The 24,440-nt window shown below is 42.4% G+C and overlaps 2 protein-coding genes and 1 long non-coding RNA gene across 6 annotated transcripts in view; 2 read left to right on the top strand and 1 right to left on the bottom strand.

Moving 5' to 3' along the window:
- The first annotated feature begins 1,496 nt into the window (after nucleotides 1–1,496).
- Nucleotides 1,497–14,457, top strand: CCDC77 (coiled-coil domain containing 77). Of its 2 annotated transcripts, XM_071768617.1 has the most exons (12): nucleotides 1,497–1,889; nucleotides 3,226–3,442; nucleotides 4,591–4,733; nucleotides 6,658–6,754; nucleotides 7,608–7,674; nucleotides 8,419–8,513; nucleotides 9,598–9,746; nucleotides 10,086–10,323; nucleotides 11,224–11,349; nucleotides 11,435–11,587; nucleotides 13,516–13,669; nucleotides 14,272–14,457. In XM_071768617.1, exons 1-11 carry the CDS (start codon nucleotides 1,843–1,845, stop codon nucleotides 13,660–13,662), a joined length of 1,479 nt encoding a protein of 492 aa, XP_071624718.1. In that variant the 5' UTR covers nucleotides 1,497–1,842; the 3' UTR covers nucleotides 13,663–13,669; nucleotides 14,272–14,457. The 2 variants fall into 2 exon arrangements, with proteins under 2 accessions (XP_071624718.1, XP_071624708.1); XM_071768607.1 differs by having other exon boundaries at nucleotides 13,516–14,457.
- On the bottom strand, nucleotides 3,140–23,137 carry LOC139807546 (uncharacterized). Its single transcript, XR_011730605.1, has 2 exons — nucleotides 22,958–23,137; nucleotides 3,140–3,409 (listed from the first exon to the last, which is right to left on the bottom strand). It is a non-coding gene; the product is annotated as an uncharacterized lncRNA (long non-coding RNA).
- B4GALNT3 (beta-1,4-N-acetyl-galactosaminyltransferase 3) overlaps nucleotides 22,513–24,440 on the top strand; it is a 65,067-nt gene continuing 63,139 nt past the window's right edge. The window contains exon 1 of one of the 3 annotated variants that reach the window (XM_071768588.1): nucleotides 22,513–23,003. In XM_071768588.1, the coding sequence (XP_071624689.1) occupies nucleotides 22,868–23,003 (136 nt within the window). In that variant the 5' untranslated portion in view covers nucleotides 22,513–22,867. The remainder of the gene's footprint in view (nucleotides 23,004–24,440) is intronic. The other 2 variants (XM_071768572.1, XM_071768578.1) reach the window with 2 other exon arrangements.

Genomic DNA, 24,440 nt, shown 5'->3' with positions numbered 1-24,440 from the left:
CTCCCTTGGTGCCTATCCGTGATGATAGTCCTCAAAAAAGAATCGCATTTGGTTTCTTTTAACCAAAATCCTGACTCAGTGACCGCCATACTCCACATCTCACTTTATTCTTACTGTTCATTCCAGCCTCGTTCCTAGTGCACTATTTCAGGATCAGAAGAAGTTAATTTCCTCCTCCGGTTACCATGAGGCTTACGCAATCCCCTTCAGGCAGGCTGATGCATTTCTGTGCATTGCTTCCATGACAGAGTGAAGAGGGACACTTACATTTTACATATGGGAAAAAAACAGCTTCAATGTGAATGGTTAATCTTGACCAAGATATACGTAAGACCGAACTGATCTTATAAAACATTGAGTGAATTTTCCAGTGGTTATTGTTTTTGTTCAATATTGTCTTACAGTTTGCAAGGAGTTCCTGGCATGGATGCATTACACTGTTGACTGTAAAAGCATGTGTAATACAGATGATTCTTTAACACTACCTATAATTTTTTTTTTTCCTTCTCATAGGAACATAGAAATCTCCTTCGATTGTTTTTTTCTTTTACTGCTTGATTGTGTCTTTCTTCTGATAAACCATACCAGATTCCTTGGAGGAAATGTATATATGCGTATGCTTATTTTATTCCCAACAGTAAAATCACAAATGCACCCAATTTCAAGATAAATAGTAATTCAGCCAGGAGTACTAAGAGGGAAAAACTCCGTGCTAGAAAGCCTGTAATCCACGCAACATCCTGGGCTCCGATGAAAGCTGGGTTCAGGAACACATGAATGGAGTCTCTCTCAGGACACCGGCCATGGACAAGGCAAGCTTGACCCTCATGATCCCTCAGATTTACAGAGTGTGGCACATATGGATTGAAAAAACTTCTTTGTTTTCAAATAAGTGAAAGGCAGAACAAGTGACCTTGGTTTCCATAGGAGTAAACTATAAGCAAAGGCCTTCCTGCATGCCATTCTCCAGCAGTTATTGTAAGCACCAAGCATTACCAGTCCTATAAGCAGTACTATAGGCATAATTCATTTCAGGAAGCACACTTCCTAGACTTGACCAAAAAGTGAAATTAGTAAAAGGAAAATTGGTTCTGCCCTGGCCCAAACTAAGACACTGGTTCTATTCTTTCCCAAAGACAAACATATGTTCAGGTGGTTTATTTTTGATGATGATGATGATGCAGTGACTCCCCATTGCGGGCTGCATTTATCTTGCCCACCGCCCTAAGCCCTGCTATCAGCAAAGCAGGATTACGAAGCCAACTCCCCACCTTTCTCCCCCAGACAACCGCTCCTCCCCCCGCCTCCCCAGCGATTTCCTCCTGCGCTGTAGCAGCCGCCCCCACACGCCACACCCCCTCCGAGAGCGACTCAAGGACTACAACTCCCAGGTGCCCCGGCGCGGCGTCTCTGCCGCCCTCTGTTGCCAGCGCTGATTGGTTGATGCGGCCGGCGCTGCCAGGCAGGCTGCCTGTGATTGGAGGGGGAGGTGCGCGGCAGCTTCCCTCGCCGTTCAAGTGTCGGAGGGGCGGTTGGTTGGACGTTGGGGCCCTCGGGCAGGAGAGGGCCCTGAGGTGCGGGTGGGCGCAGGGGTTGCGGGCTCGTCTCTGAGCTGCCTCGGGAGCTCTGCCTCCTTTGGCAAGGCCGCCCCCCTTCCCCCGGTTTTCCCGCGGGGCTGCGGCCGTTCCCAGCGAGGCCTACGCGGTGCCCTAGCTCGTGTTTCCGCCGGGCACCCCCCACGTACTAAGCCGGCCACCCGTAGTCGCAGGTGGCCCGGCTGAGTCCCGGCTCGACGCTTCTATCACTTGCCCGCGGTGAGCTCGGCTCCTCCGTAGGGCTGCCATGAGCGCGACGGACTGCTCTCCGGGGGTCTCCTCTTGCTCCAGAAGGTAGTGTGGGGGCTGCCTCTGTGGTCACCCCGTACCGAAACTGCTCTGCGGGCTCTGGCCCCGGAACTCTTCTCTCTCTGTCTGGTAGCCAGCCTTAACGTAAGGAAACGTTTTGTCTCGGACCTGCTGGGTTTTCTTATCTTTACACCTCTCCATTTCTACTGGATTTTAGTTGGGTAATAAAGTGTTCACCTGTTTTCTTCTGCTGCTGCTGTTTATTTTTCTGAGTGTGTTATCTAAGGCATTTCTGGACAGAGCTAGTGGGAAAGTTCCTAACATGAAATAATCACATTATTGTGTATTAAATACTTTCCTACAGTGCCAGGAGTTAAGGAGGTTGGCCTGTTTTCATGGATGTTACACATTGGGATTCTGATCTAAGCAGCTTTGGTGAGCTGCTCCATAAAGGTCACTTGCTACCTCAGTATCACCCGTGAGATCACTTTGCAAAGTTTTGGCACTGTCTACAGAATCAGATTCTGGACTGTGTTTTTTGTGAGCAGGCCTTCAGTAAAGAGGCTTCTTCTGTTACTCATAGTAACAGAATTTTTTGAAAAATGTTTGTCAGATCAACATAAATAACAAAAAGAACACTTTCCAAGACAATTTTGAATTCTATATGCAGCTCTGTTTGCAAATTTGTTGCTGATAAAATGTCTGAATGCAGTAAAGATTGCTTAAAAGAAAAATCAGGTGTGAGTGCACATACATATTCCTCATTTGATTTATTGACACACTTTCCACCTAGTACCTCAGCATAAGAATCAAGAATTCAGAAACTCCTATTTCACCATCAAGGGTGGACAAGTGACGTGTATGAGAACATGAAATAGCATGTAGATTCCTAGACCAGCAGCTTAAATTCCGGTGGCTGATGCATCAGCTCATGTGAATTAATTCTCTCTATTCTACAGTCTTTCTTTAGGAAGTGTTTTTCTTTCTGGATATGATAGCAATTCTGTCACAGATTGTCTTCCTGTTCATTGTACGCTGTTTCTGTTTGCACAAGGGATTCTGTCCCCTTTGTTCTCTCCTTATTTCTTCCTTTCATATTCACCCTCAAGTAAGCTGTGAGACTTTCCTTCATAACATTTTTCTTTCTCCCTTTTTCCTCAGTTGACCCTGTCTCCACAGTATAGTAAAGCCTCCAAGGTGTTCTGTGTCAAAGCTTCCAATTCTCCTAAATGCTGTGATCTGTTAAAACCCCAAAATGCAGACAAGCTTTATCTGTGTTTGAAACTGAGCCTGTGTTAAAATAAAAATTCTGGTTTTATTTTGAAAAGTTCTGTTGTTACTATCTGAAGCTTGCATGCCAATAGTAATTGTTTCTGTCTAGGCTGGCAACCCCTCATGGTTCATCCAGGCATCCCAGTTCTCAGTCTCCAAATCAGAAGGACTTTACTCCTCTCCCCTCAATCAATGAGCGCTTGGCCTTTCTCCATCCCTCCCGGGAGCTGCTGGAATACTACCGCAAGAAGATTGCTGACTTTGATGAGGAATATGAAGGTTTGGTAAAAAGGCTGGAGAGATACAAAGAAACATATGATGAACAGGTTAGAAAACATTGGTTTTAATTATGATGGACTACTTATCCTTACACAAACTTCATATTTTTTTTCAGTTGAAAATGCAGCACCGATGGTCTTAAGACCCAGCAGTAATGTGGTAGAGCTGAGCTAAGAAGAAATAAGTAGATTTCAGAGTTTTATTGTAAAATCTGTGTGTCTTATGTCAAAGCAAACAAGCATGCGTGTAGGATATTCTTCTTAAGTTGTTTTAGTTATATCCTCAGAGTGGGTTGTTAATATCTGTTTTTTAAAAATTAAAACCTGAGTTTAGATGGTCAGTTCCCATGCTCTCCAACTTCTTTCCCTTGGTTCTCATAGTGAATAATGTGTGCTCTTCTATCCAAATTTAATGGGCTTTGAGGCACAGGTATAGTTTGCACTTAATGTAAGGGAATATATAAGCTTGGCCATAGGCTATTGAGCAGTATACAGTAAATAAGTGCAAATTTAAGAGAAACTACACACCCTGAAAATCTGCCTTTTGAGAGGAAAAAGTCTTGCAGCTATTCAGTGCTCTGATACGCCTTACAGCATACAACTGTCTAGAAATGATCTTTAATGGTTGTGAATGACCCTTTGGAAACAGAACCATGAGTTCTAAGGTGCCGCACTTGAAGCAGCCTGAGAGCCCTTGGGAGATATGTGGCATACGTGTGACTTTCATTCAGTATATGGGAAAAAGAACTGCATGTTTAAAATAGTGCCTTCTCCACTATGGGAATGTATTTTTGAAAGGTTTATTAGTTTTTTACACCGGATAGAAAATCATTAATGAAGCTTAGTAACTAGTAGGATTGCTCTAGACTAAACCACAAGTTGCTAAGTTCTTGTTGTCAGTCTCCCCATACCTGTGCCACTCTGGCCAACAGTGCAGAAGTGCAGTCACTGGAGACCACAGCTTAGGCCTTATTTGGCTGCTGAACAGTGATAATGAGTCTCAGGGCTCTGAACTTCCTGTTGAAATACTGTTTTATCATTTTTCCATTACTGCCCTTATCTGGCCAAATTTTGTTAGAGTAAAACAATTCGCTTGAACTTGAACTGGCAGTTGTTCTCTGGCCCAAGCAGTTTGAAGTTTGTAAGTGTTGCCCAATGCTCTGCATCATTTCAAGTACACTGTTCTCTTTACCTAGCACAAATTGCAATGGGAAGTACATCAGCGAGAAGAGGAGATGGCAGAGTTGCAAAAGGCTTTGAGTGATATGCAAGTCTACCTCTTCCAGGAGAGGGAACATGTCCTTCGTCTCTATGCAGAGAATGACCGGCTGAAAATCAGGTGTGCTGTCTCAGGTGGTAGCTGGGTCACTGGCAGTAGCAATTGCACATGCCATGTTCTAATCCTCATCCAGATCTGGAGTCTTCAGAGGAGCAATTATGCCATGCTTCCCAGGAAGGGCTCTTATGAAATCATACTAATCTTGGAGATGGAATGCAATCTGCTGGGCTGCTAAATATGTTTCTACTTAATAATCCTCCTCTTCCTGTAATAGAAGGAAGAGCAGAAGTTGAACATCGTATTTGAATTATGAGTTGCCAGTTTGAATGTGGATGTTCTGATTCAAGCAGACTGGATGCCAGGCACACACCAAGCTGCTCTTACCCTCTCCTCAGCTGGACAGGAGGAGAAAAAATACAATGAAAAGCTTGTGGGTCGAGATAAAAGAAAAGCTTGTGGGTCAAGATAAGGATGGGCAGAGATCACTCACCAATTACTAACACAGGCAAAACAGACTTGTCTTGGGGAAATTAATTTATTAACAGTAAAATCAGAGTAGGATAATGAGAAATAAAAACAAATCTTAAAACACTTTTCCCCTCAGTACTTCCTTTGCAGAACTTCACCCCCAAAATTTCTACCTCTTCCCTGTGGATCATGCAGGGGAACACGTTGGGGGTTTCTGTTGATTCATCACGTTGTCTCTGCCATTTCTTCCTCCTTGCTGTCTTCTCTTGCTCCACCGTGGGTTCCCTCCCATGGGAGACAGTTCTTCACCATGTGCTCCAGCATGGGTTCCCCCATGGAGTCACAAGTCCTGCCAGCAAGCCTTTTCCAGCATGGATTTCTCTCTCCCGAGGGTCACAGTTTCTGCCAGGAGCCTGCTCCACCGTGGGCTTTCCAAGGGGTGATGGCCTTTAGGCATCCATCTGCTCCAGCATGGGGCCATCCATGGACTGCAGGTGGATATCTGCTTCACCATGGACCTCCATGGGCTGCAGGAGCATAGCCTCCTTCACCATGGTCTTCTGGCACCTGGAGCACCTCCTCCTCTTCCTTCTTCACTGACCTTGGTGTCTGCAGGCCATATATTCTGTCTCCTGTCTTCCAGCTGCTGCTGTGTAGCTGTTTTTTTCCCTTGCTTAAATAAGTTATCACAGAGGTGCTACCACCACTGGTGGGCTTGGCCTTGACCAGTGGTGGGTCTGTCTTGAAGCCAGGTGTCACTATTGGACATGCGGGAAGCTTCTCACAGAAACCAGTCTTATAGTTGCCCTGCTACCAAAGCCTGGCCACACACCCAATTCACAGACCATGCATCTGCCTGGCAAAACTTCTTCAGCCTTAAAAATACTTAAGTTCAAATAGAAAATAGAGATCAAATCAAATAGTTTCCACTTACTCTGAGATCATGTTAACAGCTATTCCTTTTTAAAATCATTTAGTTGGTGAACTGGAATGTAACCTGCTGTACCAGACTAGCTGCCAGTGGCAAAGGGTTCCCAGCATTTTTCAGAACATTTGTGGGTGATGATACCAAGTTTTCTGTTAAAGGTTTAAGAACTTAAGTCAAAGCGTTAATTGGTGTACTTTGGCACTTCTCAAGAGTGTGATGAAAAGTCTGATACAGCACTTAATGTAGTTTGCTTTAAAAACAACAGACACAATCTGTTGAATGACAAGATTTTAGCTAGTTCTTAACTCTGGAATGCAAATTCTGTGCCACAATGTGCAATTGTTGTATTGGCCTAACTAGTATTGTAATTTGAATAGAGGAACACCCCCCAACAGCAGTGGAATTGGTGGTGTTCTTGTTCAATCTGTGACATCTGTAATGTCTTCTGGGAACTTTTAAAAGCAATATTCCCAAGCAACTGTTTGGAGAACTTGTAAGCATTAATGAGTAAACTGGAATGCTGGTGTGTCACAATGTCATGACATACTTAAAAATAGTGATGTACTGACCACTTTCTTTGAATTCCAGGGAACTGGAGGATAGAAAAAAAATTCAACGTCTCCTGGCTTTAGTAGGAACAGACAAAGGAGAAGTTACGTATTTTCACAAGGAGCCTCCACATAAGGCAAGTTCCATTTTTCTGCAGAACTCCTTTGATTGTAACATGAAGATCTGTACCTCAGGGACTGACCACAGACCAGATCTGTCCCACAAGTCAAAAGTTGTTAAATGAGCCCAAATCTGTATCTCTGTAGCAACATTAGGTTTTAGTGTAGCTGCTGATGGGTAAGTAGGAACAAGCACACTGAAAGCAGGCTATTAGAATAAGATGCTGAAAAAGATGCATTGTTTGTGGCTGCTCTGCACTATGCAAACAGTTCAAAAGTCTCTCAGAAGCTGATACACAATAGCTGTAAAATCAGGCCTGTTATTAGCATTGACCTGAAGGTAACCATTGGTCTTACAAACCTGCTCCCTCATGGCCTTCTGTTTTGGTTGAGTAGGTTGCAGCTCAACAGTTGAATTGTTTCAAATGGTTTTATTGATTAGCTGATATCCCAGGCTTGTTATGTAGCTGATACATGCTTTTAAATCAAGCTTCATATTTCTCTGTCTTGCTAAGGCAAGAAAGGCATAAGATAATCACCATTTTCACCTTCCTCTTTTCCTCTCTGTCCTCAAAATGCTCCTTTTCCTGCTGAGGGTGCTGATTTTCATCCTAATGAAGCCAGCTAAAGCAGGATTGCATTCTTTTTGTTGCGGTGAAAAAAGTAGATGCAGAAATGGCAGCCCTCAGCCATGATAAACTTTTCAACATGGACATTACACTTGTGAATGTCTTCATTGTCTTGTGATAGAAGTAAGGTAATACTGTTCTTTTGGATATCTCATTTTATTCTTTAAGATTTGTACTTGACCACTGTGACTTTGGAGAAGTGAGATGTTAAGTACAGGTATATCTAATCTTGTTTCTATAGGTTACCATTCGGCAGAGGCCACCTAAATCCAGAGAGTCACGTGAACGGAATGATACTCCTAGAACAGGTACTGCCCCAAGCTGATTAGCAGCAGTTCAGCTATTGTATTTGTGCATGCTTTGTGAAAATAATTTCTTACTGTGAATAATTTAGTATACTCACATTAAGTGCTCTAAATATATCCATGTGTACATACATCTACATACAATACTCCTGACTTCCCTTCAGAATCTTTTAAAATAACCTGACCTGGCTCACATCCATGATCTGCTTGGGTAAGGAATAGGCTGATATGACTGTGCAATGGCTGTTCTGGAAAAATGCAAGCACTAATAGGGCACCCACCCTTAGCCACTGCCATTCTAAGGTGTGGGGTTCTGCTGCCTGCCTTCGTTGTAGACAGTAGTGTGGGTCTGTATGCCTACTTACTGATTTTCTCTTGAAATAAATGTCTCTTCTAAATTGAGTGAAATTAGCTAACAAGCTCAAAACTCATTCAAGGCTTAATGCTTGTGCAGGTGTGTCATCTGCCTATTCATTTATTTAAGAAAATCTAAGTTTGCTTTCTGCATATGCCAAGAAAATTGGTAGGTTGCCTAAATACTGTGGTGTGATAAAACTATGCAATTACCCTAAGTTCTGAAACTCTTTACTTCCATCTAGTTCTCCTAGAAGTCCTTGTGACTGTAGCAGTGGCAAGCTTTTCCCTGTTCCTATAGGCCTGCCAGAATGAACAGTATTTCATGCTTGTAAAAAGTACTGCTGTCAGATCAGAAAACTCTTTTCTACTTCTGTTAAATTTCTGTAATAGGCACCAAGAGGAGCACTTCAAAACCAGCAGCAATAGAAGAGAAACCAGGAAGTCCTAGGAGATACCAGAGAGATAATCAGACACTTCTGCTTCAGGTAAAAACACTTGCTAACTGATGGTTCTGGCTGCCCAGGAAGTTATGATACACAAATACATTCTCTACTTAGTTGTAGACATACCTATTCTTTCAGTCCCCATATCTTAAAATGGATTTCCACTTTCTGTCAGTGTCTGCTTCTTTTCAATGTAAGTTTAGATTAAAGAACTTGGGACTGATTCTGGAAGCTTTATATAAGGAGATGTTCCAAGACTGTCAAGTATAATATCTTGCCCTTAAATACAGCAAGTGTAATTTATCTCCCATCCATTGATTCTGGCTATGTATCTATGTAAAACCCACAGAAGATGTGCAGAGTTGGGGATTTTGTGGAAGCCTGACAAAAGCAATGTGTCTGGGATTAGGCAGCCCTAGCAGATGCACTGGTACAACGAAATGCTTTGTTTGCTAGGCAGCAGTGAAAGACAAGGGTGTAGGCAGCATGATCGAATGAAAGACAAACGAACTGGGAAAGATACCAGAAGGTGTAGGTAAATCATCAGGAAGAATAAGTTAAGAAAAGCAAATTGAGGAGCAGGCTTGTAAAGCAGATAGCTGGGGGGAGGGGGGAGGGTTTAATTTTTTTTTTTCTTCTGTTCAAGTGCAGTGGTGACTGACCCAGTGGCCACTGAGCTGTCTAATATTTATTCTGGAGCAAAAGCATCATACAAAAATGGTCAAAAATAAGCAATGTAGATGATACACAGTAAAGTATTTTCAGATAGTTTCTTGCAATTAGGCTAGATGCACGTTTTTCAGTTGCTTGTTACAATTTGTTTTCCTGACTGTGCGTGCTAGATCAGTATTTCTTGCATCACTATGCTTCACTCATTAACTTGTTTACATTCTGGTGGAGTAATTTCTTCTGTACCAGATATGTGGACTTGCTGCCTTTCTAGAATGTAGGTATTTTTATATCACCTTTTCATTGGAAGATGGTAGCATAAGGACAGAAGCATCTCTGAATATTCTACAGGATTTATTGCATCCTCTGTGTAATTTAAATCTTTCCAATGTTTTCTATCAATTGTTGCTGTAAAGCTGCTGTGAGGTCTTGGTAATGTCTGTCTTTGCTTGTTGAGGTGGAGGCCCTACAAGCTCAGCTAGAAGAACAGACACGGTTATCCAAGGAACAGGCTGAGGCACTACTAGACGACAGGCGGATTCGCATGGAGGAAGCCCAGGTCCAGCATCAGAGAGACCAGGACAAGATCAAAACTCTATCAGATAAGTGAGTGTGAGAGAGAGACCATGATGTAGTCATGAGACAAGAAGAGAGGGGAACAATAGAAATATTTTGGCTTGCAGTATGTTGCTTCCTGCAACAGGCAGAAAAGCAAATTATGCAGCCATCTGTTTGGTGGTGTGTGGGGAAGAAGATGAATGAAGTAATTTATATATTAAAAATAGAAGAATATAACTGCTTGCATTAAATGAGAAGAGCTGAACTTATTAGGAAAGCACCTATCTTTTTCTTCCATGCTTCTTCCGATGTGCAATGATGACTGAGGAGATTAAGGCAGGAACTAGGAAAGTAGTTAATTAACTACACTGGGATCCCTTTTTACAGACTCCATAAGACCCAAAATCTCTTATATGAGAGTACTCGTGAACTTCTCCAGCTCAAATTTGATGCCCAAGCCAAAGAGAAAGCATGGATGGCAGAGAAGGACAGCCTGTTGAGGAAACTTGAGGAAGATCTGGATAACATCAGCAGGGAGCCAGGGAGAGAGAAGAAGCAGAGAGAAAGAAAGAAGATGCTTCAAGCAGATGATGGAGGTTGGAAACTCCACAGCAAAGAAATTAAGGTAGTTTTTTTGTCCTAGGTAGAGGCTCTTTAACAGTTTTTGGATAGAAAATTGTGACTATCTGTGTGTTGCCAAGATAGGCAGTACCAAGCAGCTGTTTGAAAGCTGTACTGGCTTGCCATAAGTTACGTTGTTGTTGGCACTAAGGTAAAAAAAAAAAAAACAAAAACCTCTCCTGCCTCAAAATCAGCATTGGTTGCAATTTTCAGATAAAAGTATAGGTAGGATTTATGGTAGCACTTCAGTGTCTGTTTCTGGCATGCTCAGATCAAATCCCCACTTTTGCAAGCTGCTTGATGGGTGGGCCAGCTGCTGTTAACCTGTTAGCCTGTTGCACATGTCTGTCTTTTAGTCTACGTGCTCTGAGCTAACAGGCTTAGAATGAAGTGTCTGTATCTTGCTGCTGTTGGGCAACAATAAGTAATTTCAAATGATGTTTCTACAGTAGTCAGGATTTTTCTCCCACTTTTTCTTTACTTCCAGTGAGAAACTGGGAGATCTGAAGCGGGTAAACAGACAATAAAGAAATGGAAACAGGCCATAGGGAATTGTTTTCATCTGCCACTGGATGCAGATGCTTCTGAAATGCAGTACTGGGCAAGCAGCTTTGAAAAGGGGATTTATAGCATTAGTTGAATACTGTTTTATAAGGAGAAGAGGAGAGAGTTATTTAACTGATAATGAGTAGTCATGCAGAACTGATAAACTAAATAAGAAGTTTCAGTAATGGAAGTAGTAGAATATTGCCCTTACCTAATTATTTCCTTAGCTGTAACTCCATTTGTTCATTTGTGTTTGCCTGTCACATTGTCAATCTATCATCCTTGCTTTTCTGGAGCAGGGGGAATTTTGTGAGCACGGGCCTCTGAATTGATTCCTTCTGTTCCTTCTGTGTCCCAGTCTCTGCAAGATCGGCTAATGCAGGAACAGCGCCTATCCAACATGTATAGAGAGCAGTGTATTAGCCTGGAAAGTGAGCTGGCTAGAGTTCGTGAGGAGAGAGATGTTGGCAAAGAACTCTTTAAGGTAATTAGTCTGTAATCATCTGCTGGCTATGTGGTGATCTTGAGGCCTTTATTTTGTTTAATCCACTGAATTTTCATCTCCATAGAAACGCTCAGAAAAGATGGGGAAGCGCCTAAAGCTGATGACTCAGCGATATGAGGCCTTGGAAAAACGTCGTAATATGGAAGTAGAAGGCTTCAAGAATGATGTTAAACAGCTGCAGCAGAAGCTGAAAGATGTAGAGAACCAGCTGTTTAAGGTAATTTCTAAGTATTTCTGAGGCAGACTATTACAGATTTGCCCTATAGAGTTGTATTTTCAGGATTTAAATGCAGAATTTCCCTAGGGTTAAAGAAATAATTTCTTTCCTAAATGTTCCTGCAGATGCTAATATTTGAAAAAATTTTCCCTCCTAGGTATTTTGTGAAGCAAAAAAGATTTGTCTATGCTAATCTGTCAGGCACGAAGTTTTCCAGGAAGCTGTGTGTTTTTGTTGCAACTCTGAAAATTCTTCTCTGATTTCCATAGCCCACTTAACTGTCTCAAAATTGCAAGGCAGTAGTTTGTTTCAGAAGCATATCCTGCAACAAAAATGATGATTGGTTTTCTTTCTGGGTAGGGTGTAGTGTTTGGTGTTCTTCCAGTAAGAGGTAGATCATGGACTTAAATATTGGGAATATTCTATTTATTCCTTTGATAATCTCATTTGCAGAAGCTGAAGTTGAAGCTGTGTACTGTGGAGTAACTTCCAGATGTGTAGATGAACAGAAAGGAAGCCACAGCCTTGATGTTTCTTTCAGTTTAGGATGAGATATTTATCTAAGAGATGAGTTAGAAGATTATCTAGGTATAGATTTTGTCCAACTGACTCTCAGGGGCCTGGCAGTGGCACTGAGTCACTTGTTTTCTTTACTTTTGACACAATATTCAATTTACTTAGACTAATTCACTTGTCTTCAAATGCTTGTCTTCAGACTTCGATTATTTTGGGTTTTTTTGGCCTGTGGGTTTTTAAACTTTGTTCTTTAAAAACTAAATAGTATGTCTGAATAGTGGAAAATTGCCTATGATACCTTTACTTACAGACCTGTATGTTTTGTAACTCTGGGTGTGCTTTTAATTGTATTCTTTTTTTATACTTTTAACCACAAGAGGGCAGAGGAACAAAATACTTGCTATAAGGCTTCAGAGTAATCTTCAAATCCTCATCACTTGAGGTCAAAAGGACTATAGATATCTAAACTTCCTGATATACATAATTAAATCGTTGACCAAGAACTTTATCATGACACAGAGACACCGTTAGAGGGTCGAGAGAGAAGAAAGCTTTGAGAGCAGCTTCTGAGGGTGTGCTGCTCCGTCAGTGAAAGTGACTGGGCTGGCATGCTGTCCAGTTCCAGGGTGACAGGAAACGGCAGCCCCGGCCAGCTTGCCATCAGGAATTCTGATCATCCAGCAGCCTTTGTTCGGCTCAGTATGTGCCATATAGCATGTCCTGAGACTGGGCATTGTATTTGCTCTGCATTTGAACCATATGCAGTTCCAAAGGCAGCAGTCTGGCCACTGCAGTTAAGCCACCTCTGATTCCAGTAGCAAAAGATGACAGAATGTCTCAGTATCAGGTGAGGCATTTAGAAGAAACTTATTTATAGAAAAGGTTGCTAAGCACTAGCACAGGCTCCCCAGGGAGGTGGTTGAGTCTCCATCCCCAAATGTGTTTAAAAATTGTCTGGATGTGGTGTCTGGAGACATGGTTTAATGGTGGGTCATCAGAAATAGGGTGACAAGGTTGGACTCTGATCTTAAAGTTCTTTTCCAGCCTGAGAAAGTCTCTGAACTAGGTAAAAATTAGTTGATAAATATTTTAACTTGCCTCATCTTGTGGGTCTCTGAATAATTTAGGAATAAGAAGAGTTGACAGGTATGGGTAAACATGATTATGTATTATCCATGTTTCTTCCTCACCAGTAATATAACACCATAATATATGAAAACTTTGTTCTTTATTTTTACTTCTGGAGCACCATTCTGTTGGTGATGTGCATTAACTTAGTGATATTAGATTAATCATCATCTTTACTAGCTACAAAGAGCTTTTTCCTTCATATCCTCATCATAATACTCTCTAAATTGTATCCTGTACAGCTTTATTTTTCTTAATTTGTTTTTCTTTTCCTTTTTATTTAGGTTATTCTGAATATTGGACCAGACCAGGATCTTGCAATTCTACATGAGGTCCGCCAAGGAAACAAACTAACCCGTAAAATCCAAGGAGAACTAAAAAACTTAAAAGCAAAAATCTATGGCTTAGAGAATGAACTACGAGTCTGTTGAAACTGAGGTATTAGCAGGCATCCAGGTTTTAGGAATGAAACATTGCTAGGCTGGACTAGTCATGTGAGAGCAGTTCCTGCCTGTCTCTTTCCTGGCATCCAGTGACAGCAGGCCTGAGGAAATCTGCAGTTAAAGTCCTAACACTGCCATGAGCCATCTCTAATGTGCCAGATTACATTGCTGTTTCAGCTGAGAGATGGCACCTGATAAGCCTGACATAGAGAGCACATGATGACTGGTATATCAGGAATATGCTTATGACTTCATCTCACCTTCCTATCTGTGGCAGGGGTCAGTGTGTTCAAGATCCAAATTGCCTGACTGACCTTTTCAGCTTTTAACATTATTTAAATTACTGGCTTAGTTCTTAGGCACATCTCAGGATGTAATTGGGAATTTTCATTGCAAAAGACCACGAATAGAAAGTATGTACTGAAGTGTATTACATCTGACTCTCTTTCCTTGACAGTGTAACTTTTAAAATGGCTTTCCTGTGATTCTAACGTAATTGGATCAAACCTGACTGATTTAATGTGGAGGAAAAAGGTAACCTGTTATGGAACTCATTTGCAAGAGCCAGTAATAACTACACTTATTTTGAATTTTTAGGGGGAAGGGAAATACTACACTATCAATTGTCATCTTCTCGACTCCTTCTACCAGTTTATCTTGATGTACAGTGGAAGCCCATAATAAAAGGTGTCTAGTATCTTCCCCATATTATGGTTTGTTTTGTACATTTGAACAATATCATGGTTATGTACCAATAAATTACAGCCAATTTTTGCTACAGCAGTTGTTGTTACTAAATTGTAACTGAAATTGGGGTGGAAGAGCAGGTGTCTAGTTGCTACACGATAAATATAACTCTAGCTATATGATTATTATGTTCATACCAGACATCAGAACATTGCAATTCTAGAAAACAGATGAAATAATGAAAAGGGTTACAGCATGACTTCATCCCTGTTTATAATTGTGTCACACATCTACTGTAGGATCAGCAAGTCTTGTCCACTTGCAGACTGAGAGCAGATATATGTTGCAAAAAGGGATTTCAGTGCCTCTGTTTCTTACTGTGCCTTTCCTACACTGTTAAATGTGACAGAAGCAGAATACTACCTCTTTCTGACGTACATGATGTTTTTGTGCTATCAAGATTTGGAGAAATAATTGTTTTTATAGCACAAGTTAAAGCAATGGAGGAGGGGAAAATTCCCAGAAAAAAGTCCAGGCCCACTTCAGTTATGTTATCCTTTTTGTGACAAGCTTGCTGTCCCGTATGGTCCTGTAGTGTGGGGTTTATTTTGTTATGTTCTAGAGGTCAAGTTCATCACAAACAGACTTTAGTGTGGGTGGCTGACAGTCTGCACCAAAATGCTTAACTACTGCCACAATTTAGAGGAGGCAGTTTTGAAATGTGTTGCACTGATTAGTTTAGCTGAAAACACAGAAGCTGATTCATTAACAACTTGGGTGCTGAAGCTCTGTGCTCAGTTGAGGAAGGTTATGATATAATGCTATCCATAATTTAGTCTCCTTCTTTCTTAGTTAAATAGTACTTTTTCAGATATGTCTAATAATTAAAGTTAGTTTGTATGAGAAGTAACATGCTGGTAGTTTCAAGATACCAAAATTATCAGAGATCAGGAAGGCTGCTTCTGAAAATTACTACATAATGAAGTGCTAGTCACTTATTCAGGAGGATCCATCTACTTAAACTCATCAGCTGATGGGAAGCTAGCAAAAAGGTCTCTGAACCTGTAGAAATAAATTGGTTTATGTTTCTTTTCAACTCTTCCAATTTAAAGAATTTCCTACAAAATTCCATTTTCTGTGCTTGAAAGGCATGAAATGTGTAGGCTTTGACATTAAGGTTTGTAAGATTATGAGGAAATACTGGTGGAAGAAGGATGCAAATATGTAATTTCCTATCTTGCCTACCAGTATTCCTTATTAGTTGACTGAACAGAATAAAATGGCAACATTCCTTTTATATCTGCGGATGTGTCAAAATCCAAGTGCAGCTTGAACTTTTATTCTTACTTCATCAGTATGCTATGAACACTCCCTATTCAAAGGGGTCATGGTGGTGGAAATTATGGTAGTGCTGGTCTGTAAATCTATTTTATTTGGAAGCTTGAATATTTGTCCAAGGGCCGGAAGCTCAAAGTATTGTACATGTTCTTTTTGTGTGATGTCATGTGATCATGTGAAATGCTGCTCTATGTTGCCAAAACAATGGACCTTCGAGTCAAGAACTGCTTTAAAAACCACCCTCTAAGATGTCAGTAAAGAATTACTGGCGTTTCCAAAAGGATTTCCTGGGAAAGTTTCCAAGGCCTATATTAGTCATTTTTTCCCATAATTGGGTAGAAAACAAAAAAAGGTATTTACTCCAAAGACTAATTAGCTTTTTCTTTTTTATTATTTTAAGTCGATAATACGTGACTTTATCATTTCTGTACAAATAGATGACAGGTTATGTGTGTAGGAGCACAGAATTTGAAAAATCTCCAAAATGGCTGATTCTAGGAATACGTATATTATGCTACAGAGGACTGAAGGCTGGAACTGGACAAATGTTCTTATTGTGACCTAAGATACAAAAATGAGTCTTACATAAATCAAGAAAAATGAGCAGTATGGGAAACCTTTATTGTCACAGAGCCTTACTTAGGTAAGAAAGGTATGCATATATTTCAGAAAGTATGTTGAAATTTGGGTAAGCCACAGAATCACAGATGATTCAGCAGAAGAGAAGAAATTGTGCAAGAGCTTATATTGTATGGAAGAAGAGATTATGAAGACTGATTAATGTAGATGTGTCCTGAAGATGAAATACTACCAGACACCTCCATCCCAGAAGAGAAAGGCTAAAGAAGAAGCAGTAGGCTGAACCTGCTGTTAAGTGAAAAAGCCCATATTTTTAATGGGAATGTAGCACTTTTTCCCTCTGTATAACAAACTATTTGTAAAAGTAACAAATTCTCCATCTCTACCTTCAAGTAAAAAAAAAAAAAATTGTACCTCTAGAGAAGGTAGCTTGTTGTAGTAAGTTACTGAGTTTGACACATAAGAACATACTAGAAATATAAAACACATTAGAAATTAGAACATATTAGCAATATAATGTGCACTAAGACAAAATAATCTAATGGTTAGTTTTGGCTTTAAACCTTTGATTTATTTATAGGCAGTATTTGTAGAAGTTTTTTAGCACTCATGCAGATGCCTTGATTACAGGAATGTATGCTGGGTCAGCTCACCCTACACAAGGTTACACAAGGTAAAAGAACCAAAACAAAATTAAAAAAAATCCCTCGTGATCTTTCTATACCATACCTTGGAGTAATTCCAAAATTAATTGGTGCTGTGACTGCTTAGAGAGGCAGATTCACAGTAGCCACAGTCCTAATAGTTGTCAGAATAAATCTAAATAATAGAATAGCATGTAATTGCATGCAGTGGTTGTACTTAAATTGGTTATGTAAGTAGTAGTATTAATTCAGAAACACACAAATTTTACCCATATGGATGGACTGTGGGCAGCCTACTCTTCTGGAATTGTTATCTCTCTGTGTAGAGGCCAGGAAGTAATTCTTTGATAATCAGATACTTCCTTGAGACAAGCTGGGAGGAACAATTCCCTGTGTGCTTTGTTCTGGTAGATCTGTTCATATTCATGCAAAGCTGTGTCATTCAGATTTTTAATTAGAGCTCAGAAACACATTTAATTCTCTTACACCAGACTGCATTTCTGCCTGCTCAGTCAAAATCCTAATAAAGATGTCTCATTTGCCCCTATTCAAGGTGGGATCATAGGTCATTTGTATATAAGGGACATTTTAAGGCTTTTCTTTCTATTTTTTTTCTGTGATATTTTGTTTTTTCTATTCACAAGTTGCTTTGAATTCTAAGAAATCTTCCCTTTACTCCTTAAACATTTACTCTTAAATTTCCAAGTCTGTCTGTGGAATTAAACACATTTTTTAGCAGTTATACTGGGATTATGTACCAAAATGTACTTGGATACATTGTAGAAGGCGTGAGAGGCAAAAGCTGCAATGGTTCCTTTTGGCTGCTGTATTCTCATGGTTTTTAGGTAAAAAGAACAAAGTGTGTTTCAATTTTTATGTTGCATCAGAAGTTTAGAAGCGTGTCTGAAATGGGCCATTAGATAACTGGAATTAACCCCCCCAGCAGGAAGCATTTCTGCTATGGCTGAAATATTTCATGAGTGGGGGGAATTCTGATATTTCCTATTTAGCATCAAATGAAGTGTTAAGAGAAAAGGCATCGTTGAGTACAAGTTAAGAGTGGCTGCCCTTCAAATAAGATCCAAAAATACAGGTTTATAAATTGAGCCCTCAACAGGGTTGACTGTTCACTTATACTGACTGAATTGCATGTTTTAAGAATTGTGATGCTGTCGGATTTCGGACAGATTACTAATGTATAAATACAGGTTACTTTTTAAATTCAGGAAAGACAGAGAGTCTTTCAACACAGAAGTGTCACAATGTAAAAGCAAGACAATGATTAACTACATAGGCATGAAGGGTTTCATTGTTGAAATGAAGTTACCCTGAAGGAGTGTCCAGGATGTGCTGAACTCTCCTTTACTGATTCAGAAATCAAATTGCCTTTCTTTTGCTGTAAACATTTATCTCTAAGTCTCTGTAGAGTCACTTTAAGCTGTCCAGTAAAACTTTTTTTTTTCCTCTTCAGCATTTGCTTGGGTGGATGGAATTCTGCTCGGCATCATGACAGGGAGAGCTGCTCAACTTTGTGTTATGTTGTGTCCCTAATAAGATGTCTGTGACACATCTTTGGAACTTTCTGAAAGATAGGATGATGATCACAGTCACTTAAAATATAAACCAGGTACTGGTACTCTTAAAAACAGGAAAGGAGGAGATAGAGACAAGGCTTCAGTTATATTTGAAAGCATGGATTTCCAAAATTATCAAATACGTATATGTATCTTTCATTATGGTAAGTGTCTAAAACCTGGAAAGTATTGAAAGTTCATAGCCTAAAGTATCTAAAACCTTTTTTTCTGGAAATGCAGCCATTTGCTCTAGATGTTGAGAGATTGTTCTGATGTGCAGACAGCAATTCAGGCCAAGTCATAGAGCAGGACCTGCAATGAGAAGGTGCTTCTAGAGATCCTGGATGAAATTCATGTGAAAGTGTGTCCTCTTTCCATCTGGAAAGGAAGGAGAGCCATTTATATGTAATATTATCCAGGCAGCTGGGGCTTGAGACCTACACAAAGCTCTGACACCAGCAAAAGTGAGAGAAAGTCAAACTCTGGCTCAGGCCAGTTCATAAAAACAGTGGAGGTGTAACTGTGTTGGTAAAAATCCCACTGCTGATTAATAGATCTGTTTTAGCAAAGCCCACCATATCAGCATAACTTAACTGGGCAAGAAGGCCCTTTTGCTAATAGTTTGTTTACTTTGGGACCACACTGATTGCCTTGCTGTGATGTTAATCTGCAGCACTGATGGGGTTTTCTGGGATAGCTGCACCGGTAGCTTCCTGCAAAGCCAAAAAAGGGAAATAATAGGGAACTCTGTCTTCAGAGACTGCCTTTGTGATGCTTCGATTATGAATGTTGAGATGAAGTCATTGTTTGTGCTTCAGAGCATGGCTGAGGTCAGGAAGAGGGGTGTGGAGCCACCAAGGTGGTGAAAGCTAAGGGACAGTTGAGTATCTTTGGTGTGGAGCTGGTAATTAGTGTTAAAATGAAAATCGCACAAGAAGAAAGAAGGGAAGGAGCAAGTGGTAGATAATTGAACCTTTGGGGAGCCGACAGAGAAAGGATGTTGGCACAGAGCTAAAAGTAATTTACAGAACAGAGAAACAGTTGTTAGATAACTAGAAGCAAAAGCATAACAAGAAGAGGCAGAGATGCACAGAGAGAGCTTAGAGTGGGGAGCCAGGAGGAACAGGAGATGCGTGTCATTAAGTGCTACACTGCTATCAAAGGCTGCTTTTATCGTGAGGAAACATAGCCAAAACAGAAAACAAACAGAAGCCCAAACAAAGCAAAAAATACTCGTCTGGCAAATCATCAGGTTCTTTGAAGTGGGTATGCAGATCAGGCCAGGAGCTGCGTATCCTGAAGTCAGCAGTGACCTGTCCCATGTTCAAGGATGGTCCATCAGGGCAACAAAGCAGGGTCAGCTCCCCGAGTCATTGAGATCGTGGCACAGGCCCTGTGCTGCACCACCTGCTTCCAGCTCATTGCGGTGTCCCTAGCGGACCGACTCCCAGCACATGGGATTTTTACAAGCTCCAGTTTCCACCACTGCCATATTACACCCAGTGAAGATGAGAGGTGTGGAGGCTTGGGCATGCACTTGTGTGACCTGGGACACTTAAAAAATTGGGAATATGAGGCTGCTGGTAGACTTAAAATAATTAATGCAAGGAGTTTTAAAAACATTACTGTAAATTATAATCTTGCTCCTAGCCATTGTGCAATGACTAAGTAGTCTAAAATAAGTTACATTAAGAAGGGATATTCAAGTTCCTCATTTCACTATTTATTGTCCAGATTTCTTTTGTTCCTTAATATTGTTCTATTGTAACTGCTGCAACAGATAGACATCAATATGCCATCTTTATTTCCTTAAGCTTTTTCTCCAGAATAACTTGTCTGTCCTCATTTTATAGCATACTTCTATCGTGACAGATTTTTGTTTACAAGTCAACATTACAGTTAGCCTGTAATTTTATTTTCCCCTTTCCTCCATTTTAGATCTGTGTTCACAAGAGAAAAATGTGCTTACTTATTTTAATGTTTTAATATGCAAAAATTCCAACAAAGTGCAGGTGTTGTTTTTCAGACCTATGGTTGTTCATTTAAGAAATGCAGACAACTTCCTTCTAAGAATATATCATGCAGTTCTTATTCTTTAAATGGTAACTGAAGTTTCATTTAGATCCATATTCGTTACACATTTTTCCTAGTGTTTTCTCTCTTTTCTTGAACAAAGTACGAACAACTTGGTTTATTTCTCTCATGCTGGAAAAAAATCCATGCCAGCAAACCAAATTGAACAGCGTTATGCCCTTATATGACATTTATGCTTTGCCATGACTAAACTGCTGAACTGTTTCATATTTTCAGCTTTATGGGTCCTAATGGTGGCCAGGTATTGACAGCCCTTTGGGTTTGTACTGGAGGAAGCACCACCATGATGCAAGCTTGGGGGCCACGTGTATCTGCAGCCTCCAGCAAGGTAGGAAGGAGGAACACCAAGTGTTGCATCCTCAAAAGCTTCAGAATGACATTGTCCATAGGGAGGTAGGGGAGTCCAAGGGCAGAGCCACTCATCAGCCTCCCCCATGGCAGAATTTGTTTCCATCTTGAGAAACAGAATGACTTTCCACCTCCACAATGAGGTTCTCAACTCTCTGGATGCACTTTCCCAAAACAAGAGAAAACTCTTAAACACCAAGGTGAAGGGAGACAGCTCTGAAACCCTTGTGAGATATTAAGAAGAAGGAAACCTATTGTCCATCTCAGTGTGTAACAGGTAATAGCAAGGTTCTAGGTGTTGCCTGGACACGGGGAACACAGTGTTCAGCACTTGATTCTGGGACTATAGATGCTGTTCCCACCCCCAGCCAAGTGCAATGCTTTGGATGTGGGCACTCTGCGAACGCCAGCCTGTCCTGCTAGGATTAACACTGCCCTTCTGTGGCCTTCCATGCCATTTATAACATCTTCCACACAATTTCTAAAGCTAAATAATAGCAAGTGTCCTTTTGCACAGAATCTCACTACAGGAAGCTGCTGTGAAAGGAAAGTGGACCCTCAAAAAAAAAGATCCATTTTTGCGTCCATCCAAAAAATTAAATTTCAGCCTGAGGGTTTCCCTTCACTGCTGCATACTGCATGGGGCTGCATCTCTGCTGAAGCAGCTCTAGAGCTGCAGAGCTGTGAAAGGAAGCGATTGGTGCCAAAGACACAACCCCGACACGATGCATATCTCTAGACCAGCTCCCAGTCTGGACACATTACATGTGTCCCATACAGCATCATCCAGTTTAGTATCACCCAGGAGGGATTGAGGAATCCAGTTTGGATCCTCTGAAGTCACATGGTGATGAGACCAAATCCAAGAGCATGGGAGGTAGGGGGACAGCTAGGAGCATCACTCCTAAAGTGTGCTTGAAATGTGTAATGAAACACTCAAGCACCAAGGAAGGTCCTGATCTCCATGTGGGCCTCCAACGTCCTCCCTCTGGTGGGTCTGCACAGCCTAATCATAGAATCATAGAATTGGCTGGGTTGGAAGGGACCTCAGAGATCATCAAGTCCAACCCTTGATCCACTACCGCTGCAGTTACCAGACCATGGCACTGAGTGCCACATCCAGGCTCTTTTTAAATATCTCCAGGGATGGAGAATCCACTACTTCCCGGGGCAGCCCATTCCAATGCCTGATCACCCTCTCGGTAAAGAAATTCTTCCTAATGTCCAGCTTAAACCTCCCCCGGCACAACTTAAGACCATGCCCTATTGTAAGGTGGCATCTAGTCAGCAGCTTCAGAGGGCAGACTTCCCCAGCCCTGTTCCTCCTGGCTAAGCAAAGCACTTCGAAGTAAATGCACTTGTTGCACCAGGTGAAACGCACTTTAAAATGGATTCAGCTGTGTGTAACTGTGACAATTTGAATCGCGCCGCTGTCGTCCTGTTTCCCCCTGGGCAGAGGAGTTTCCCTCTCCTGTCCTCTTACCGGAGGGATCCACCAACGCTCCTCCGGGCCCGAAAACCGGCGCTGAGGAGGTTCTGGAGCGTGCCCACTGCCTCCGCCACTGAAGCAGCTTTCCTGCCGCCTTGGCTGGACCGAACATCACCGGGCCAGGCAGGGGGGGCTCTGGTCCCGGCGCCCTCCAGCTCCTCCATCGGCCAAGGGGACGATGTTGGGGGAAAGCCCCCCACACCCTCCCGCCGCGGAGCCCCCTGCTCGGCCCCCGCGGGGCGGAGGCAGGTGCGGGGGGCGGCGGCAGAGCGCTCCCGGGAGCTGCCCCCGCGGGGGCGCGGCACCGCCCCGCACCTGGGCCCGCCCCGCGGAAGAGGGTGCCCGAGGCAGCGGTGCCGTGCCCGTGCCGTGCCGGTGCGGGCCGGCGGCGGGAGCATGGCCCGGGGCGGCGGCGGGGGCCGGGCGCCCTGAGCGGCGCCATGCGAGGCCGGCTGCTGGCGCGGCTGCGGCGGCGGCGGAGGCTGCTGCTGGCCCTGGGCGTGCTGGCCCTGGGGCTTTGGGCCGCTTACCTGGAGTTGGTGGCGGCGGCCGGCGGCGGGGATCCCGCGGAACACAGTGAGTTACCCCGCGGGACGACAGGGGAGGGGAAGGGAGGGAGAGGGGGTCCCGTCCCTTGCAGCCCGGCGCGGTCCCGGGATCCCCCGGGCGCCCCGTCCCGCTCAGCAGCCGGTGCTGTGCGTTTCGGGCCGGCGGGGGAAGAAGGAGCGAGCGCAGCCCGCGGCAGAGCGATGTCGGCGCAATGTCGGGATCCGCTCCCTCCGGAGCCTTCGGGGACGGATGGTGGGGTTTGTCCCCCGGGAGAGAGACGGGTGTTGAGGGGTTTCGCTTTTCTGCCTGTCGGCTCTCACCCTGCTTTCTGTCAGGAGCCCTGTCAAAATGCGACCTTGCTGGGATTGCAGAGCCCGGAGTCACTCGTGGCTGTGAGGTGTCTCTTGTTCTCTCTCTCTCGGTGCTGTGGTGCTAACCTGGAAGGTAGCAAAGATGCTTTGATGAGAGAAGTACATGCAAAGCAGGAGGGAATGTATACCCCGGAGATGCACACTGCTCATCGAGTAACAGGTTCATTTTGTGTAAACTTTTAGGAGTATGGCAGGACTGATACTATGTGCAGAGAGCTGCTTCTTTTTTTTCTTTTCTGGTTTTTTTTTTCCAAATTACAGGAAAATAGTTCTTTCAGTCGGTGTCGTGTGGGGTTTTGTGCTTATTTTTTTGCAGTCACAAGGAAATTTTGAATGTCCCAAGGTTTTGTAAAAGCTGCTGGTGGTGGTGTTTCTGTTTTTAAAATAATTCAGTGTTTGGTGCTAATCGAATGTGATCTTAGTTTTTAAAAAACACTTGAACATTAACTATTAATACTTTTAAGTGTCTTGGGCCCTTCATTACACAGTATAAGCCCCCTGATTCATCCTTCTGTGAGTCAGGCTTGGTTTCAGTCTTAAAGCTTCAGCTTGTGCGTTTGTTCCATATTATATATGACGGTAAGGCTAAAACCACATATTTATTGTTCCAGCAGCGAAAGAGATCTAATTTCTTTGGCTAGGACAAATCCTGTAGTTATATTCTGCCTTTTATGCCTGGTGGATTAGTTGGGACTTGAGAAGATGGGATGCATTACAAGTCTACTTCACGTTAAAGCTTTCGTGCAATCTAACCAATCCTCTTATTGTACACCGCTTTGCCCCTACCCCCAGAAAATCCTTAGAGAAGACTATAGAGGTATGTAGAGGACTTAAGTGGTGTGTAGCAAAGGAGAAATCAAACCACTGAGAGGTATTTTAAATAGTGGTTACAAGGAGAGAGGGGTTTAGGCAGGTGCTTGTGCAGCTGACAGTCATTTTGCTGCCAGCAGTGCAAAGGGAGAGAGGGAGGGTACGGGAGAAACAGGCAAGAGAGTGTGAGGACAGGAGAGATGTGCAGGACCAAACAGCTTTTCTTATTAATTGGGTTCTTCTTCTTTGCTTTTAGACAGGGTTATTTTTACATCGCTGTTAT

The sequence above is a fragment of the Heliangelus exortis genome, chromosome 1 (genome assembly GCF_036169615.1).
Source record: "Heliangelus exortis chromosome 1, bHelExo1.hap1, whole genome shotgun sequence".
Lineage (NCBI taxonomy): Eukaryota > Metazoa > Chordata > Aves > Apodiformes > Trochilidae > Heliangelus > Heliangelus exortis.
Note: the sequence above shows the minus strand (reverse complement) of the source record. Positions and strands in the feature narration are given on the sequence as shown.